This window comes from Pyrus communis, chromosome 13 (genome assembly GCF_041283825.1).
Source record: "Pyrus communis isolate YQ-2024b chromosome 13, ASM4128382v1, whole genome shotgun sequence".
In the NCBI taxonomy this organism is placed as follows: Eukaryota; Viridiplantae; Streptophyta; class Magnoliopsida; order Rosales; family Rosaceae; genus Pyrus; species Pyrus communis.
Window position 1 is genome coordinate 19685549 of NC_142577.1, and position 20097 is coordinate 19705645.

The window sequence follows — 20097 nt, forward strand, 5'->3', positions numbered from 1 at the left end:
TCACTTATTGAATTGGGTTTATGGGGATATATTAGGTAGTAAATTTGGATTTAAAGAGATATTAATAGTTTAGTTAAAAATCAAATAGGTGCAAAGAGTAAGTTGAGTGTAGAAATATGTTACATTGGTTGAAATAAAATTTCCCTTTACATTTTCCTTCTTTGTTTTAGATGTCAATGAAGTGTCAAGGCATGGTCCATGAAATTCCTTGCACTGCATAACTCCAATAGCTCAAACTCAAAGCGTCAAAGGATCCATCTATTAATTTGTCCGCAATTGGATAAATTATGGAGGATATCAAGGCGTTACTCCCGACGATCATTGAGGCTACTTAGACTAAGGGTGTTGCCCCCAGGCTCGCAAGTCCTGATCTTTCTTTGAGTCAAGTTTGTGATATGTTGCCTTGATTGGCTCTTAGTAAAAGCCAGACAAACTGGAAAATTGGAAGAGATGCGTTGAGGATTGAGGAATAAAAGCCAGACAAACTGAGATGCATTTAAAAGTGTCTTTATCTCTTCTACCCATAAAGTTAATCATTTCGTACCCTTCCTTCTTGGATCCTACGGAGTGTCATCAGAACCAAAGATGCCAATTTCAAAACTTCATTTGCAAAAATGAAGATGTTGCTTGCTATTCAATTTGAAATTTTCTTTTAATTTACCGAAAAACCTACAATACTCCGAAGTATTTAACATTTTGCGACCCAGAGCACATTTTTTTTAACAAATGATATTATTTATACTAAGGGGGAGGAGATGAGCTTAGTCTCGCTATGGACTAGCAATAATGTGGTGTAAATTCACCTTGGATGAGAATCGGACCTAAGATCACTCACTTACAAGTGAAGAGAAATATCACTAGACCGTAATACTAAAAGACTGCGACTCAGAGCACTTAAACCAAAGAAATTTGGATAGCCAAAAAATTAGATAAAAAAAAAAATACCAAACAAGCTCCAAATATCTACTGATAGTAAATGATAACTTGGCTTAGGAGGCTTAATCTTAATTACTTGAAATACAAGATTCTGTAATGATGTACAAAAGTGGTCTGAGACCATATGTGACTACATATAAACAAAACAAATAAAGAATGCCGAAAGCTCAAACTAATGAACAATATGGATCAAAACAATGAATGCATCACCCTCATACTTTGCCGTCAAGCACCAGAAAAACTGCATTCTGGCATTCCGGGAAGAGCCTGCATTTCGGATTCTCGTGTTCTTAAATCGCCGCAAGGTTTTTAATTTGCTTCACATGTTTGTAGAAGCTTGCCTTCCTGCACAGAGTGCATTCAGCAGTATATGATCCAACATAAGGTCGACAAAATAATAGTGCCCAATTTCGCCATCTCTCCACTTCATCTTCAAGGGAGCTCGGCCATAGTGCACCCCATCGTTGCACCGATTATCATAATGCCACGGGAAGGTCATGTCGAAATTGTCAATTACACCAGAGAGGAGCCCGGCTTCCTTCAACTTATCTAACAATACTGAATTAAATGCCTCCATTTTACTCGGGTTAAATCCCAGAGTTCTTGCGTACCCACCAGTGGCTATTGTTGTCCGGTAAAAGATTTTTGGCACCGTCAAACCTCTCTGCCTTATCGACTCCATGATTTCCGCCCAAAATGTTGCTGCATGGCTTGCACCAATAGAGAATGATCTTATGTTGCGCCAGTAATAACCGTCGTGTAATCCAGAGTTCATGATTATAGTATCTGGAACTGTCTCTTCTGAGAAGTATTTCTTTAACAAGTTCCTAAACCCTTCATCTTTCAAAGAATTCAACCCTTGGTAGTTTTGCGTTTCGTTCCAATGACCATTGAAGATGCTTGTAATTCGAACGGTCTGAGAAGGGTCTTTTGGATTTGAAAAGTTCCTATCAAACCGTCTAGGAACTGAAGGAATATCAGGCCGATCCAATATAAAGTTGAGAGTGTTGCGTATTGAGTCTACGTGATTGGAGTCGCCCCAAAAGAAAATCCACCGGTTGCTCAAGCAATTCCAAGCATCATTAGCCGAAAACAATCTAAACGAACAATGTGCGGAGTAAACCCAACCATTACTCTCCAACACCCCCAAAGAGCCATTGCACCATGGACTTTGGCAAGGAAAATCCCGGGATAGGCAACGATACCGACCGTCATTACTAATTTCACAACCATCATTCTTCCCATGCCTAGTCCACCTTCCTGCCCAAATCTCTCTCCCAAAATCGGACTCTTCGCAAGTACGCAGCTCAGGCAACTTCGCCGTGCCCTTCACAAACCTGACCGGAATCTTTCGCAGCTCTCGATCATAAGAAAACCTAGCTGGTGAAAATCTAAGACCCTCAAAATGCCTAAAAAGTAGAATGACAGTAAAATTGTACAACCCCACAAAATCCTGATGAACTTGAAGCTTAACAGAATAAGAACCATTGCCAAAATCTGTCACCAGAGGCCTAGATTTCCATGACTCCCCAGAAAGATCGGTTTCGAAGTAATCCCCACCCAAACATCTAGGGCTCTTATCCTCCCCCAACGCCAGAAACTGGAACTCATAGATTTCACCAGCCGATAGTTCGATCAGATCCTTACCGTCCAAATCAGGGATAGCAATTTCTACTGTTCTCGAAACTTTACAGGGCTCTCCTCCCGGAGCTAGCCACCTAGCCAGAAGACTCTTCGTGAAGTTAGGTTCCAATTCAGCTACAACCCAACTCGAAGTTCCGGATTTCAGAGAAACCCCAGTTGAATTCTGGGCAGAAACTGGTCCAGATTGGGAAAAATTAATTGGGTTCTGAGAATCCAAGTGGGTTTTGAACTGGGTCGCACTGATTTGGTTCTGGGTCATATTGGTCTGGTTGATTTGGCTCTGGGTCGGATTGGTCTGGTTGATTTGGTTCTGGGTCATGTTGGTTTGGCTCTGGGTTGGAGTGGTCTGGTTCTGGTTCTGATTAACCGCAATGTCGAACGATTTGACGTCGATATTTTGATGGGTTTGGGCGAGATTAGCTAAAGCACTAACCTTTGTGGTGAGGTAAGCTTGGCGGGTCCTTGTAGCGTCGACGAAGTTCTGCATAGTTCCGGCATCGACGCTCCAAACCACCACCATTCCGACGAGGACCGCCGCCGTTAACAACCCAACTCGCCATTGAAGCAAAGGACCCAACCTCGTACTCGCCGTCCACGGCTGCGATGGTGGCCAGCCCAGTCCCTTCTCCGGCATCTCTCACAGACTGCAACAACAAAAGTTAACAACTCGCCATTAAAGCAAACCCAGATGGTAAAAAGTTACCAACTCTGACGACAAGGAATGTGTTTTTCTCGATCTTTTCGAAGCAGTGCATATGATAATACAGAGAAAAAAAAAAAAATACTTACTTGGTCTGAGTTTGCAGAAGTACAATGTTAAATTTCCTTTTTATCTGCTCCTTGAATTCTGAAAACAGAGAGAATCAAATCTGTGAACTTGAATGCAGTTCTCTCTCTCTCTCTCTTCTATTTCTGGTCAGTTCATGCTCTTGTTTCTGTTCCTGGAGTCCGACTCATGAGAGAAGAAGGAATAGCTGTTTATAATTTATAAGCTCTGCTGAAAAACATAAATTTAGGCCCGGTTTCTGGGAAGAAGTATTAAATACAAATAATTATATAATTGGTCACAATGTTAGAATTTTCTTCGAACAATACGTTATATTAATAATATAAAATGAATAATTGAGATTACAAATAAAATTTAATAGTTACCTATCACTACGGGTCTAGTATTCTTTTTTATAATTAAAGGTTTTAATTCTAATTCTCGATAATGTTAAACCACATTATTATGAAAAGTCTATTTTATTTAACTCACTCTTCCATTTTAAAACAACTCTAAAAAATAAAAAAAATAAAATTTAATAATTGTAAAATTGAAACTTTATCAGAGAAATCTAACGATTAAACCAATTGTTAATTTTTATTTTTTTGCGAGTTAGTTTTTAGTTGAGAGTTCTAATCCTGGCAGGAGCAAATTATTAGAAGGAAACTGACTGGTGAGTAGGAGCGCAAATCTTTCTTAATTTTTGTGGACGGAAATGCCCCTGGTATTTATTTGGGGGTGGCGATGAGGTTGATGAGCAGTGGATCACCGACCGGGGGAAGCCAATTGGAGGGAGCGCCGCTGCGTCGGCGGGTGTGGGGTAAGGGTATTTATGTCAATTAATGCATTATATTACTGATGTAAAATTGATTGCGCATGGGTGACGATGGTTTGGGATGTCGTGCCACCTGGAATCACCTGGTGATGTTTGAAGGAAGGATTGTGGAACGGACACATTTCTTTTTACTTATCGTATATTTTTTGTTAATTTCTATTTGTTAATATTCTTCAATTCATTTGATCCGACGATTGAAAATTTAAAAAATTTGTGAAAAAAAAAAAAAAAAAAAATGTATATCACACTCCTTGTGGAACACAAAAATGAAAGGCCAAAACCAAGAAAGCGAAACCATCCTATGCATTGCGCAAGTGCAATAAACTCCAGTGGAATTCCCCGTCACAACACTCATGCGGATTATTTTTTTTTATTTTTTATTTTTTTTAGTGTTGTCGACACATTCATTATATTTTAGAAAAACTAATGAAAAAAATTTGAAAACTTCGAATTTTAATGAAAAAGACAAAATAAAGGGTAAAGTGAATAGTATCAGGATTGACTTTTTAATGTAAAAATGTGATTTTTCGTTAAAACGAACAGTATCATGAGTTTTTCGTTAAAATTCCCTTATACTTTTCACACACTTTTCTCAAATTTCGGCCATCGAATTGAACAATTGAAGAAAATAACATGTCAAAAATTTAACAAAGGTATATAGGAGGTAAAAATAGATGTGTGAATAACACTTTTTTTTTTGGCCAAATTTATTTGAACATTCTGATTCTACTATTGTTTGGCTTTCTTTTCTAACATGTGACCTGTAACCTGTAATATACAAATCGTTTATCTCACTGAATAAGAGATGGCCTTTTTATCGTAGTTGCATAAAACAATTATGTCTATACACCAATGTGTTGGTTCAAATCCCACCTATTCTCCACCCTCTAACAACAACTATTTAACTCAATAACGCTATCATTTGTGGAAAAAAAAAAAATCACCCATTGAAAACTAAACTGTAAAATAGATAAAACATTGTTATTTTGCTAAACACTATATATAATTTTGACAACGTTAATCAAATAGCTAAATGATATATGATCTGATTGATTTTTTGGAGAGTTAATTTGTAAAAGGTGAACTAGATCTATAACAAAATGAGAATAAGAGCTGAGAAAGTGTAAGAAGGTGGATAGCATCGTTTTGTGTTTTTCTGTGGATATAATATATAACGTCAACGTGGTAACAATAATACTACACAAATTTAGAACAAATTATTTTCTTTGAAGAATAATGTTCTAAACTAAAAATAAGGACAATTTATTTTCTTTTAATTTATTTTTCTAGCATAGAACAATTCAAAATAGATGTTTATACAATGGAGATATAGGGAAGTATTTCTCGTAATTAACTTGAACTTGTAAACTAATTGGAACACCATTGTATTAATTATATACTGACAGCCAGAATAAACAGTAGTTATGTGAAACGAACCTAAAAAATCAATCAACATTTTTAATTGATAAAATATATATCTAATTTATTCAAGAAAATGGTAGACAAAGATATTGAGAAAGCGATTAGAGTTGTTAATCTGTCACACACTTGTAAATCCATAGATTTTAGTTCTTGATTAACTCAACAAATGTATATACCACGTTGACAAGTGACAAGCACATGTAATGTCATGCATATGCAATTAATTTAGCTAATAATTCATTTAAGTCAGGTTAATTAAATTAAAACCAATAACTAGCACATGTATGCATTACGTAGGAAATTAATAAGAGAACGCACTTGATCATCCATGCATTACGTAGGAAATTAATAAGAAAACTCACCTGATCATGTGGCTCAGTTTCCTGCCTCTGCGGTTGATCTTACGATCATACGATGACGATGACGTACGATCGCCGGACATACACCGTGAGATTCGAATCTCCTCTCTGCAGTTCAAACCCTAAACAACTTTTCACCTAGATTTCCTTCCTGAATAATGGAAGAACAGCTTCCTTCCAAGTTTCTGAGATGGATGTTTTTTGGGGCCTTTCTATCGTATTTTCTGTTTAATTAGCTGCTAATTAAGCAGCTTGTCTTTTGAATGTTCTTGTTTTGCCGTTCTGGTGTTGTTAATTGCCTTGTGGCTTGTGTTTATATTTAATTAATAATTGTGATTTGTTTTGGGTTTTTTATTATTTTATCAGTTATTATCTTTGTTTAAGCTGTTGGTCAGTTGGTCCGTTGGTGTGTGATCGTTTTTACAGTTGGCTTTTGTTGTATTTTTGTTTCTTCAGTTTCTTCGTTCCTTTTAGTTTGTGGTCTTTTCCTCTTGGCCTTTGGCTTCTATTCTTATTCTTTATACATACATACATACATACATACATACATACATACACACATACACACAGAGACCCCCTTAATATATGATTGTCTTTAGAGAAAAGAAAATATAGTTTTTGAAGCCTCTGCAAATAACCTAAATTAGATAATGATCTCATAATTATAAACTCTTAATCATGCTTAAAGATTTTAACCCCATTTTTGAACTTCCAAAGTGTCTCATCTTCGTGGTTGGGTTCAAACTACTTTGAGTGGTCGTATTTTCGCATTGTGAAAAAGGCTAAAAACTTCCAATTAATGAATTAGAAAAAAGGGTTTAGTTTGCCCAATTTTCATGGATTGTGGAAGGAGGTTGGTAGGAATGGAATAAAAGCCCCATTAAAGAAATTCAAAATTCTTGCCTGCCGATAGTCGGCAAATTTTCTTGAGTACCTACCATCATTCAGACTTCATTATTGATACATATTTGATTGTTGGATTTGATTCAACGTTCCTCGATCACCAATCTATTGCCGTTGAATCCTTTCATGCCTACATTTGGGATAACAGTTGGCAATTGAGTTAAATGGTAGCATTGGTGAAGTGATGGTGTGGACCATGAAACGAAAGGAGGAGGCAAGTCACAAGTGGAAAACCAAAATGTCAAAGAGTATGATGGGTTGGGTGGGGTGGGATGGGGTGGTGATGGGCAGTGTTGGAGCAAAAGGGGTAAAAAGCCGAATGTTGAAGTGTGTGAAGCTTTGAATGACTTTTCTTTTTATCTTTTGCTCCAGGAAAGAAGATAGTTGAGTCAGTGTGAACGTGTAAAGTTTGATGTTTTTGGATCCAAATTTGTTTACAAGTGGTGAAATTTGACATTCTTGAAAGAAAATTTGTGAGCACACATATGAGTCGGTGAGAACACCGCCAGCCAGCTATCAACAACCAAATTCCACCTTAATCCCTCATTGATCAAGTTTTGTCCATGCTTCAACACGGACAATGATTATATGACACGGATTTACGGTCATCTTGATTCCTGGTGCCCACTTAATAAAGCAATGACATGCAAACGATTTTCAATAAATGTCACGCCATGTGATGATAAACTCATTCCATGTAAGTTACTCTTATGAACATGACAACATCTCTTTATTAACAGATGTCAATAATACCATTATCAGTGACGTGTCGACATCATCCTAGATAACATGTCATTAACAAAACATGTTCATATTACATTATTAACAATATCGATACAAAATCTATCCTTTTGCAAAGAGCAAACGCCATGCCGAACTAATTTCTGCTCTTTGATCATACCTTTAACCTATATACGTTCTCTCCTATGATTCCAAAAAGCTCCTCATTTAGTCTAGTGGTAATTAGTCTCTATTTCATATCTCATGGACGAACTGATTTTGTTCTCATGCATGACACATGTTGATTAGTAAGAAAAGAAAAGGTGTCATTAGCGCTACGGCAAACTGATATTCCTCTCTACTCGTTAGGAAGAGGTCTCAGGTTCAACTCTACGTACATGACAAATTCGATACATACTATGATTGACACATTGTGTGACAACCTAAATCCCAACCCAAAGAGGGTGGTGATTTTCAAACACCCACAAGCTAAAAGACAGATTATTATAACAGTAGACTCTAGACACTGCCACAACAGCCACAACAGCCGTATTCAAATCTTCCCAACAGCCATATTCAATTCTTGGGTAAATCCCAAGAGATTAGGTCAAATAAGACAAACAATTAGCATGTATGGACACACATTAACGGTATATATGGGATACAATGATGGCGAGGATGAATATGGTCGCTGCAAATGAAAGTTTTTATGATTTTTAGTAACACCTACATTGACACGACCACGACTCGTTAAGCTATCCAACCCAAGAGGGCAAAACGACGATACTATGTCATAGGAAGAAACGACCAAATGTGTACAAACAAGACACCAACCCTAATAAGTATGGAGTTGATTCCAGACTGCTAAAGCCAGACAACAGTGCAAAAAATATGACTTTCTATTGTTTTTTTGTTTCTTGATAAGTTCACAAAAACGGTACTCTATGGACACAATTTCAACAGTGTGAACGAAACATGATTGAAATTCACTTGGTGTTTAATATAGAAGGAGATGAAGAAACTGGAAAAAGCTGAGAAGGTAAGAGATGAGAAATCAATAAGAATAGAATAAACGAAAGAACTTTGAAATGAAAATAGGAAAACAGAGCGACGCACTATAGCTAATGCCACGGATCATCCCAGCCTTTCGGTCCGTCTCTTTTAACAAAATCAATGATGGCATGAACAGCTTCATCAACTCTGTTGGACAGGGAGTGATTCCCGTGTTCAATTTCAACTTTCTCAGCACCGCCCATTGCTTTGCACAATCTGCATGAAATCCACATAGCAGTACAATTATTTAATTGGATTGGAGATTAATCCCTTACACATAAACAGATAAAGTGTGCACATGGAAACACTACAAGAGAAGACATTTACGTGCTGTTTTAAACGTAACCAGCATCAACAATCATTTGTTTATAATACTATCATGAGGTTCTTAACAACACAAATGTCGTATAAAAATGAACCTAAAAGTTTCTGTTTCTTACCTTTGGACCAGTGCTTTCTTGTCAACATAGTCTGGCACATATTCATCAGCCATGGAAAATATAACCTACAAAAGAATACGACGATTTAATTTGTATTGCCATACACCAAACCAGAAAGTAGCATTGTTCTTGTATAAAAGGTAAACAAAACTTATGCTTGTCACTAGAGGTAGAAACCAAGAGGCTGACAATGAATTCACCATTTTTACGTAGTCTTTCCTGAAGCAATACAATTCTAACTTAGTCTTGCTATATTTCTTACCCTTTTTCCTATCATCCCTTCTAAAAAAATCTGTGATTTAAGTACTTACCTAACAAAAAATATATAATTAAATTATTCTGAAATTCTTTTAATTGTGGCCCCTTCTAAAGTCGTTAAGATCTTGCCTAAAGGTTTACTTCAAATCAAATTAAGTTACTATATAAACACACTTCCTTGCAAATAAGAAAATAAAATAAGGGATACTCTACCTGGCAAGGTGTGTTAGCCATGTGCCCAAGTCTCAACCTCAGCTGGTCATCAGTAAGGTCAGAACTAAACATGTCATCATCGCCGTTGTATGCACAAAGGGAGTGATACCTGCAAGGCATTTCTTTCTTTAGATGAGGACGAATAGCACCAATGAAAGGCAATATGGTATTTGAAGGCTGAGTAGCAAGACGATCTTAATGTCATGGTGCAACCCATTGCAAACCTCTACGTATTTTCACGCCTATTCTTTCTAATAAAGTTCATCCCAGGACTGGTAATACTTCTTAGTACTAATGATAATCCGGGTGCATACCCACCGATAGGCAGTTATCGGGGCTCCTGGATCTGCTGCACTTGGCATTAATTCCGACCCACGTCCTTCACTAATCATGGTTGAAGCCAAGTCAATCACAGCAGCTGTTTCGGGAAGAGTTGCTCTGTATTCCCGATCACTGACTGGGGCCTGACATTTTAATTGGAATTAGGACCACAGATTCAAATAAAGGTTCATATAAACAAGGATAGAAGATACTGGAACAAGGAAGTTAAGAACTCTCACATCAATCATTGATTCACCAGACATTAAATAAAAGATGGTTTCACATGATGCTGACAGAATACGAGCCAGAAAACATATTTCTGTTACGAAAACATCGTTCTTGAGAAAAACAAATCTCTCAGCATAATATCAATCACCTACAATTTATAACTCAACATTTGGTGGAATTGAAAGGAACAAGGGAGCCAACTTTGCACCCAAATGGCAAGATGATAATCCTAAACACCTTAATTCTGAACGAGGTGCTTCATGTCTAGCATCTTGAACTTATTCACATTCAAATTTCATTTCAATATAGATCAAAAGAACCAGAGTATGGAAAGGGTACTACCTGAAGAATGGCAGCACGGACCGCTCGGGAGCATGCAGCATTGGTGCGTATGTAATGTACAATATCCTAGAGTCAGAACCAAAAACATAGTATTCTAATTAAATGCATCAAAAAGTGACAACTATGAGTGCTCTCATTAACTTCAGAAGCTCAAGTCTAAATGCAATCAACACAAACCTGACAGCCAGTACTATGGCCAAGCAGTACCACGCCCTCAGAATCTTCTTTGTTTATAAAGTGACTGATCAGCTGATCAAGTTCCACCGCATCCTTCAATACACAAGGCAACAATATCTCATAAGTAAAAGCAGTAATATTTGTAACTTCAATGCCCAGACCCCAAAAAGATACACACACACACACACATAAATATTTAGAGAGAAAAAAAAAATTCAATTTTCCAGTCCAACTTAAGCCCACTTGAAAACAGAAAGCTTAAACATGTAACAAACTAAACTTGATGAAAGGTCCAGGCCAGTCACCATGGATCCTTTCAAACATATAGATACAATACAAGTAAAACTAACTGTCTTGCAACTTACAAGGATATGTTGTTTACCGTACTGTACATAAAAAGACTGGAACCGGTGCATGAATCAAGAACCTATAAAAAGGAAAAAAGAAAAAAAAGCAAGGGATTGGTTGAATTAAGTTACTTGTTTCAAGCTGGAAGTGCCATATCCACTGTATGAAGATGACAAGAGTGGTTGAACAAGTGACCATTTCTCTTTGTCCAAAGCAATTGCAAGAGGTTCCAGGTATCTGTAAATTGCATAAAAGAGAGATATGAAAGGAATAACACATTTTCAAAATTTTCTTTAAGCACCTCACTACATTATGCAGTGAACTTGCATTCATATATGAAGAAAACCGCTGTGAGTGAAAATCATACATATGATGCAAACTAGTCACACAAACAAGCGTTGATGATGGAAGACAAAATATCACTTCTCTTCAAAAGAAGTTAACAAGCAGTGTTACATACTCTGTTGCCAGAAAACCATCAGACAGTCCACCAATAAAAATGACTTGCTGTCGATAATCACCTGTTTTAAATGCTACCTGCATCACAAGGATAATTCTCATTCATCATCAAGTAAATTATATGTATAAACATACAAGATAGACTCCTAAAGGTGAGCACGATGAAAGTGACTGAACTACACTCGACAACAATAACAAACAGCAAGAACTTTATATTAAATGAAAGTTGATTATTTTTCGAAAGAAAATGACTTATATAAGACAAGCACTGGAAAAAAAGAGAAAGACACAAAATTCGTAGTTTGATCTGGTTGAACTAGCCTAGACTACGATAGTAACTTTTTTGTTCGAATGCTGGGCTTTAGCCTAAAATCCAAAGTACTTAATTCTATGAGCAATTTGAACAGAAATCTAGTTTACAAGTTTAATCTTGCAAAATGTTAACCAAACCACTGAAACCAAAAGGCATGAACCTTGTGTTCTTGATGCAGCTCACTGAACCTTCCAACATTTTTTGCAGGGAGCAATGTGTTTTATTGAACTAAAGGAATAGTTACAGTCTACAGAGTAGACACAACTGAACCTTCCAACAACAGAACCAGGTAATTTCTCCTCTTAGTATCCGTAGATAAATAGCATCGAAACAAATGAATTTGAAAATCCTAACATTCTTGAAATGCTGTTCTCCCTCAATAGCTGCCAGTGAACTACTTCACATCTATTTTTCACATGTTACCAAAACCCATCCTAACCTCCTAAGTTCTCACCCAAGCTCCAGCATTTCACCTCAAATCCCAATCTCAGTAATTGGCATAAAGTTTATCCACCAAATTCAAATCTTCCCAACATCCCAAGAACATAATTCAGAGTAACTATAGTTAAAAATCGCATTTTTCGATAGCAAAATGGCACCAATTATCCCCATTCTTTCAAAATACCAATCTCAGTTATCGGCATAAACTTTACCCACCAAATTCGAATCTTCCGAACACACCATTAACATAATTCAGACCACCAAACAGTTAAAATTTGCATTTTTCAACGACGAAATGGCACCGATTATTTCAAATTACCAACTTCCAAACAGAGATCGAGCCCTCGCAACTCAACACCACTCAAATGAAGCACAATCCAGAAACAAAAAGCATAAACTGACATAAGAGACAGACAGACCTGAATAGGTTTGGGGCCGTACTTGAAGAGCGCGCCTCGGAACTGATTCTTCCGCACAACGGGGCCGGAATTGTCGCCGGAACCGCCCGAAAGGGAGTCTGGTCCCATCTTGACGGACCCGGCCCGGTCCGAGCGGCCACGGACCACGCCGGAGAACCACGAACCGGAGGAAGACGACGGAGAAGAAGACGAAGACGACGCAGACAGCGAGCGATTCATGTCAGAATCAGACGCTCCGATTAAATAACATTTTTATTTATTTTGGATTTGAATGCAAATTTCAGGTGAAGAGTTGATAATCTGCAAATCTGCATCAGACGTCGTCAAGGTCCGTGGTATCTCCGTCCCTGGCAATTACAGTCACAGCTGACGTGGCAAGTTATAGACGCACGCGCTTCTAGAGCGCGAGCGCGTGTATTGTGAAGTATGGGCCTTTTTCCTCTTCTTTTCTTGAATATACGTGGGCTTATGAAGATAAACCAGAAGGCCCAAATGGTTAAGCTTTTTGTTTTTGTTCTTTTACTCTGGCCCATTTGGGAATGAAAAGTAATGTGAGGCTCATTTGGTATCCAACCTAGAAATTATGTTTTTTGTTGTTTTGGTTTTGGGTCAATGTAACTCTTTTTTTTTTTTTTTTTTTGTCAAGGTCAATGTAACATTTCATTCAAGGGGTTTGCTCTCCAGCACATAATTTCACAAAAAAAAATAATGAATGAATGCAATTCAACTAAACCTTATTTAATTAAATTCACCCGTTCACTAGTGAAAGAAAATGTTCGGAAAGATTTTCTATTTCAATTCAATATTACAAGATATAAAAGCCTAAAATAAAAAAGCCCAGAATCATAAGCACAACCTAATTAAAACAGCCCAATACAAGATGAAATTGAAAACCCTAAATGAATGTGAGAAAATGTAAATTTCTGTATTAAACACGTACGTACGCATTTTTCGAAATACCTTCTTTTTTCTGTAAGTACATGTTTTAATGATTCTTTAAATTGCATATTTTTTAAAACTCCAATGTACCATACACGTAAGTACATACTTTTCACGTTTAATACATGTTATTTTCACACATTGTTTCAATAAGGCATATATAACATATTTTCTATACGTATTTTTAACATATTATTGAAGAAATAGAAATAATTAAATATTAAAATTTTAAAAAGGAGAAATTTTCCAAAATATTCTTTTATCAAAGTTGTCGAATATATAATACACGTACATATTTTTTTACGTACTATATTGGTTTCGTGTTTTACTAACTACGGTTCCTTTTTAAAAGCTCATGTTTCATATTAATGTTTAATGATTCAAATTTTTCTTCAAAACTATTTTAAAATCTTAAATATTTGAAAACTGTTGTAAATGAGGCAAAACATGAAATTTCAAAATTGTTCCAAAACCTTTTCGATATCTATACTAAGATTTGGGAGGAGGATATAACAACGAATGCCATGGAGTTCAAATCCTTGTTACTATTTCAACCACAATATATTAACTATTCTTATTGTTAGATGGCATCCATTACTTTAGTTGAATTCTAGATATTTTTTAATTATTTTTATTAAGATTTACAAACATACAAAATTAAATTATAAATATACTATTTTAATATCCATGTGCTAACATTGTACATATATTATTGGGATAGTACTATTCACATACCCGTTTTTACACCCATATACCTTGTTAATAGTTGGTCATTAATATTCTTCAATTTATTCGATTCGATTGCCGAAAATTGAGAGGGCATGTGAGAAGTAAAAATTGGTGTGTGGATAGCACTACCCTATTATTAATTCAATTAAACTTCTAAAAAGAAATATGTTGGTGCTACCCTACACTTTCTTTCAATTTTCGACTATCAGATCAAATGAATTAAAGAAAATCAATAAACACAAATTAATAAGAATGTATGAAAAGTAAAAAAGAGATGTGTGAATAACACTACCCAAGAAATAAACTTTAAGCCTAATGGTTATGAACATAGTCAAAGCTACATTGCTCCAACTATATATGTGATTTCTAAAATCACTTACTTCATTTAGCATTGCCACTCGCATGGATATCATCATGTTGCTTACATTAATTTATCTCTCATTAATTATGCAATGTTCACTATATTCACCAGTAACTATTCGTATTTTGAATCTCCTATGCTGTTTATATTGACATTTACCTGCTTATTCTTTACTTGGTGGTGTTGAGAGTTGTCTTACATCGGTAAGAGACAATGTTTGCTATGTACTTATATAATGTTGGGCTACTCTCCATATTGCCAATTGGTTTTATGGTAAAACCTCAATTTCATCAGGTGGATCATAGTTAGTAGCTAAATAAAGCCTAGGCATAGGTTAATTAGACCTAACCCTTTGAAAAACACTCATGGAGAGGACTTGCACGACGAGGCCTCCAGTAGATATGAACATTCAGTCACACGCCAAAGCAATAACCCACAATGTTGGTGGGTTTTGACAACTCTACAAAGTTTTCGTACTAATTTGGCAAACGTAATTATGGAATTCTGAAAATAACCGTGGCCATAATTTGTAAGATTTGCTGCCGAATGATGTGGACAACTTTGGTTTCAGAGATAGGCTTCAAACTTCAAAGATTGCCCTTGAAATCCAACCCACCAACTTGTGGATGGAAATCACTTGAAGGTTTATTCAGCATATGCCCATCTTCCAATTTGGTTTAAATTAATGAGCATGGTTTTGGAGCTCAATCCAAGTTGGGACCATGTCCCACTCAACTGCTTTCTAATTATTACTCCCTTAACTATGATGCTTTCTAATTATTACTCCCTTAACATATGGATTTATTTCTCAAATTCAAACTATGTACTCATATCTGTCAATGATTGGTAAAAAATAAAAAAAGTGACACGGACATATATGTCAAACGTGGTCCTCAAAACAAACCAAGAAGTTACAAATGTCAAAGAAAACACACAACTCCACAATTATGAACTGGTCAAAAGAATAATGTTAACCACATTAAATTTGAATACCAAATAATGTGATAGCAATTAAATTTATACTGATTAATAATTATAATCAAATTTATATGATGTAATTATTACTATCAAATAATTTGTAATTATTACTATCAAATGACCATGGAATTGACGAGCAATGGACTTAGGTTGAAGATTATTCAAAGGACCGCTTAAATGTTATTTTAAGCAGTTGACAAAATTATTTGCGGCAATCAACCACATCAATATTGCAAATTTAAGTAAAAATTAAGCCGCCAACTTGCCTAGAGACTCCAGGATTATGCATGTCTTTACATATAAAATCAACAATCTTTTTTGGGGTAACAAGTTTTACTAAATTTTTTTAGACAAAGTGCCTCCAAAACAAAAAATTTCAAAAGCAATCCAAAATAATCCACCAAATAATGCAGGCGTATTTTTGTCATTTTAATAATTAATTCTTTTTGTACAGTTTTTTTAAGGAAAAATTAGTATCCGGTCCCAAATTACTAATGTTCATTGGTTAAAACCTTATTAGTTTTCAGATTTTGATCCAAGTCTTTAGCATTAAAGTAAAAATGAATTTACATGTCAGTTACATAATTTTTTATAATAAGAATTAATAATTCATTTAGAATTTTAGTACGTATACATTTATTAAACGTCTAACTAATTTGCAATTCAAAACAATTCCAAAATAAATAAAAAAATTAGAATAAGTTTGTACCCATTTGCTTTTTTAAAAAAACGTTTTCAATTTTTTAATCTTATATGTACCCATTCATGTAATTTTTTTTTTCAAATTTTTAATCTTAAAATGTACTCATTTGTAAATATACCAATTTGTTATATTTTTATATAAAATCTATTCAATTTTTTTCTAATCCATTTTTAAACTTATATGGTTACATTCTTTTTTCTTTGATTTGAGAATGTATCCATATCAAGTTTAATCGAAGAAATTTACTGATGTTATTAAGCCTAATATCCCTTTTTTTTGTGTGATTTTGAAGAATGTACTCATGTTTTGGTATAATATTTTTTTGGTTAATTTTGATGAATGTACGCATGTTTACGCGCACACACACAATAGTATATTTATATTTTAATACTTTTAATCCCACAAATTATGATTTTTTATTTAAAATCTCACTAATATAAACAATTATAAATTTCATTTTTCAATTTAAAAAATATAGTAACATACATAGAAATAAATTATCACCTTAATTTCAGGGACTTCGATCAAAAATTGAAAACCAACAAGATTTCAGTAAAAGAATATTCATAGTTAGGGACCGCATTCAAGGTTGCCATTTTTTTAATTAGTACCTCACAATAGGCTAGCAATAATGTGATTCAATCACTTGTTCATTAAATATTATTTTTTCTATTTTAAAACACGTTCAAAACATCTTAAGAGGCGTGTAACGCCGGTTATAAAAAGGGTCTTTCGCATGTGCATAATAATGTGATTAAATTAGTTGTTAAATGATTGTTTTTTTTTTGTTGAACAAATGATATTATCTACACTAAGGGGGAGAGGGGGTGGGCTTAGCCTCACAATGGGTTAACAATAATTTGATTTAATCATTTGTTTATTAAATATTATTGTCTCTATTGTTAATGTAAATTCAATAGAATGTAGATGGAAATTGAAAGACCGATTTTATTATGTGAATTCAGTTGCTTTAATTGGTTTGTGAGATGTTTTTTCTAGCATGATCTAAGATTATTCATTTACTTCAAATATTTGAATTTCCTTTAGTCAATTCATGCATATAAACACATTTAAAACGTGTAAGTAGCGTGTAGTATGTTGTGATTAAAAAAAATACCTTCTATACATGTGCACTAGCGTGTACATGAAGGCTAGTATGTCTAATATGACGAGTGCATATGGTCACTGTTTTTAAGTTTGGAAAATTAGATGTTCTTGTATATCTCTATATTATATATTATTTAATCTAGGAGCACTAAAAGTATTATGCTAATGCAACCTCAATGTTTACAAACTCACTTTCTATCTTCCATTACCTACTTTTCCTTAATTTTCTTCTGCAAGCACATACATAGCATGCAAGGAGTAGAGACTATTTTTATTGGGGGTGGATCATATAGCGAAGTAAATCGAATATCAAAATGAATGACACAAATTCGGCAACAAAATCTAAACTTTACATAGTTGGAATTCGGTGTTCGATTTGGACCCTTGACCTGCCATTTTAAAGAAAACGACATCACAGGTCCAACTCACTAGTAAGATGCACTATATAAGCATTCTTTAGGGTGTTAGGTTTTGCTATGTTATACACTATTCAATGAACAAATTTTGAGGCTTTCTTATATTCTTTGATGTATTCCAATTTCTTTTTACTTTAAAATTATCGTTGAGTAGCAAATACCTTCTCTTTATCACCCTACGTAAAGTATAAATAGTGGTAGCACCATTAAAATTTAGTATCACAAGTGCATTGCATAGGGGGCCATTGGAATCAAAAGATGGTGGGCTTAAAGGAAGAAATGACCCTTGATTAATAAATTGGTAACTTGACATGGAAATGAATGCATATGCCCCCTTAAAGTCTTTGATTAGATGAGGAATCATATTATGGGTGTCTGCGCACGGGGTGGTCCTTCCTTAAGGATATTATATATTTATGTGGATTCTATTATATAAAGCCTATTTGTGTAAAGCCATTATATTGACTTGCTTATGATTGCTCCCGAGTCTCATCATCGCTCCTGTGCAAGAGCAACCAAGCGTGATTCCTCAAAAGATAACCATACTCCAAATCAGAAGTTAAATCAACGTGAAAAAATGTCTCTTGATGGATGTGGAAGGAAGGATATACTTATTTGTAGTGCTCTCTCTCACTCTCTCATGATGATTTATAAGAGAATTACAAGCAAATTACCTTTTAGTTAAAATTAGACTTTGTGTTTGTGTGTGTGCGTCATATTTACGGCCAGATCTTCGTTACTAAAAAATATTTAGGTTATGACTAAGTAGGTTTCAGTGTTATATATACTAACCAAAGTACAATATATAACAATATCAACACAAAATATATAAGCATATGATCCAAAGTTGAAAAAAGACGGCAATGCGGCAACTATTAGTCGCGCTAGATGATGATGAAAAGCAAAAAGAAAACTATTAGTCACGCTTGATTAAAGATTAGGAATCAATGATTAGCTTTGTATGTTGATTAGTTTCAATATTCGAAGAAATGGAAGACCATCACACCATTTTCCTTTTTATCTCGTCCTCATCATATATATAAGTAATTTAGTGGCACCACCATTTGAATTTGTTATTTAAAGCGGCTTTGCATCCCACGAACACTAAAACCCCATCATGGTGAATCAGTGATCAACCGATCATGAGAAAACAAAAGCTATATTTTTGTACACTCTCTCATGCTGGCTCTCGATCGACTCCAACTCTCATCGAGATTGAAGCTTAATTAATTGTTTGACAATATGTTTTACAACCTTCAATTGGAATATTTAACAAGTTGGTACTTCAGATAATGTTGATTATTCTCTTGATAATGATTATTAATGTTATATTATGCCCTATTGGTTTGAGTGCTAGCATTTTTGTTACATATATAACAGAGATTGTTCGTTTTACTACGGGACGTAGATTAAGTGGAAGCACGTGTAAAGTCGATTTTCTTTTTTGATAAGACAATGGTAATATTTTACATATATAAGTCGCAATTTTAAGTAAAAATCTACATACATATGCCAAGTTGATTAAGCTAATATATTCTATCATTATGTACTCAATTTCAAATTCTCGTTGTACTCCATGTTAGACTAAAATATCGCTTTATTAAGAAAAAAGCAAAAAATTCACACAATATCATTAGTCCGAACGATTAGTGTGAGAAGATAATCTAACATACACTATATCATGAAATGTAGAGAATCAAACATGATCTTTATATTACATGCGAGGATAAATAATCTTAATCACTTAAAACATCAAACAACCTTGCAAAAGGACATATTTTGGCATTATATGAACTCCACAGGAGGAGGAAAACCTATAGTGCTCCACTAAAAAAGAAAGGGCCCAAAACTAAGTTCTAAATGAGGAATTATACTATATCTATATATGCATAGTACAGTTGTTTAACAAATGAGTTGCATGAGTTGAAGTAAAGTGCATATAGCAAATATCGAGCTCGGTTTGTATAATATTGCCAACAGTTAATAATCAAAGTGCATTTCAACCAGTAACTACCAGATGATACCAACTGATATTTGTAAACCAATGTATATCAGAAGTTAGAGAGAGAGAGAGAGGAAGAAGAAGAGAGAGAGAAAGAAGATTTAGCTAAGAAGGTTGTATTTTCATTGATTGATATCTCAGTACATCTCAGTACATACACTATCATTTATATAGTTTCTATTCATTTGTGACTTACACAAGAAGATACAGCAATAACTAACTATAACAACATTCCCTAACTAACTCAACCGATCTTTGACAAGTG

General features: G+C 34.9%; 2 protein-coding genes across 2 annotated transcripts; both read right to left on the minus strand.

Annotated features, from left to right (window-relative positions):
- Window positions 1-973: 973 nt before the first annotated feature.
- On the minus strand, window positions 974-3663 carry LOC137736807 (uncharacterized). Its single transcript, XM_068476078.2, has 2 exons — window positions 3370-3663; window positions 974-3224 (listed from the first exon to the last, which is right to left on the minus strand). The coding sequence occupies exon 2, from the start codon at window positions 3212-3214 to the stop codon at window positions 1256-1258; it is 1959 nt and encodes a 652-aa protein (XP_068332179.1). The 5' UTR covers window positions 3215-3224; window positions 3370-3663; the 3' UTR covers window positions 974-1255.
- Window positions 3664-8466: 4803 nt separating this feature from the next.
- On the minus strand, window positions 8467-12949 carry LOC137736808 (UPF0613 protein PB24D3.06c). Its single transcript, XM_068476080.2, has 9 exons — window positions 12598-12949; window positions 11426-11502; window positions 11097-11202; window positions 10618-10710; window positions 10441-10506; window positions 9868-10013; window positions 9550-9658; window positions 9079-9143; window positions 8467-8854 (listed from the first exon to the last, which is right to left on the minus strand). Exons 1-9 carry the CDS (start codon window positions 12814-12816, stop codon window positions 8707-8709), a joined length of 1029 nt encoding a protein of 342 aa, XP_068332181.1. The 5' UTR covers window positions 12817-12949; the 3' UTR covers window positions 8467-8706.
- Window positions 12950-20097: the final 7148 nt, after the last annotated feature.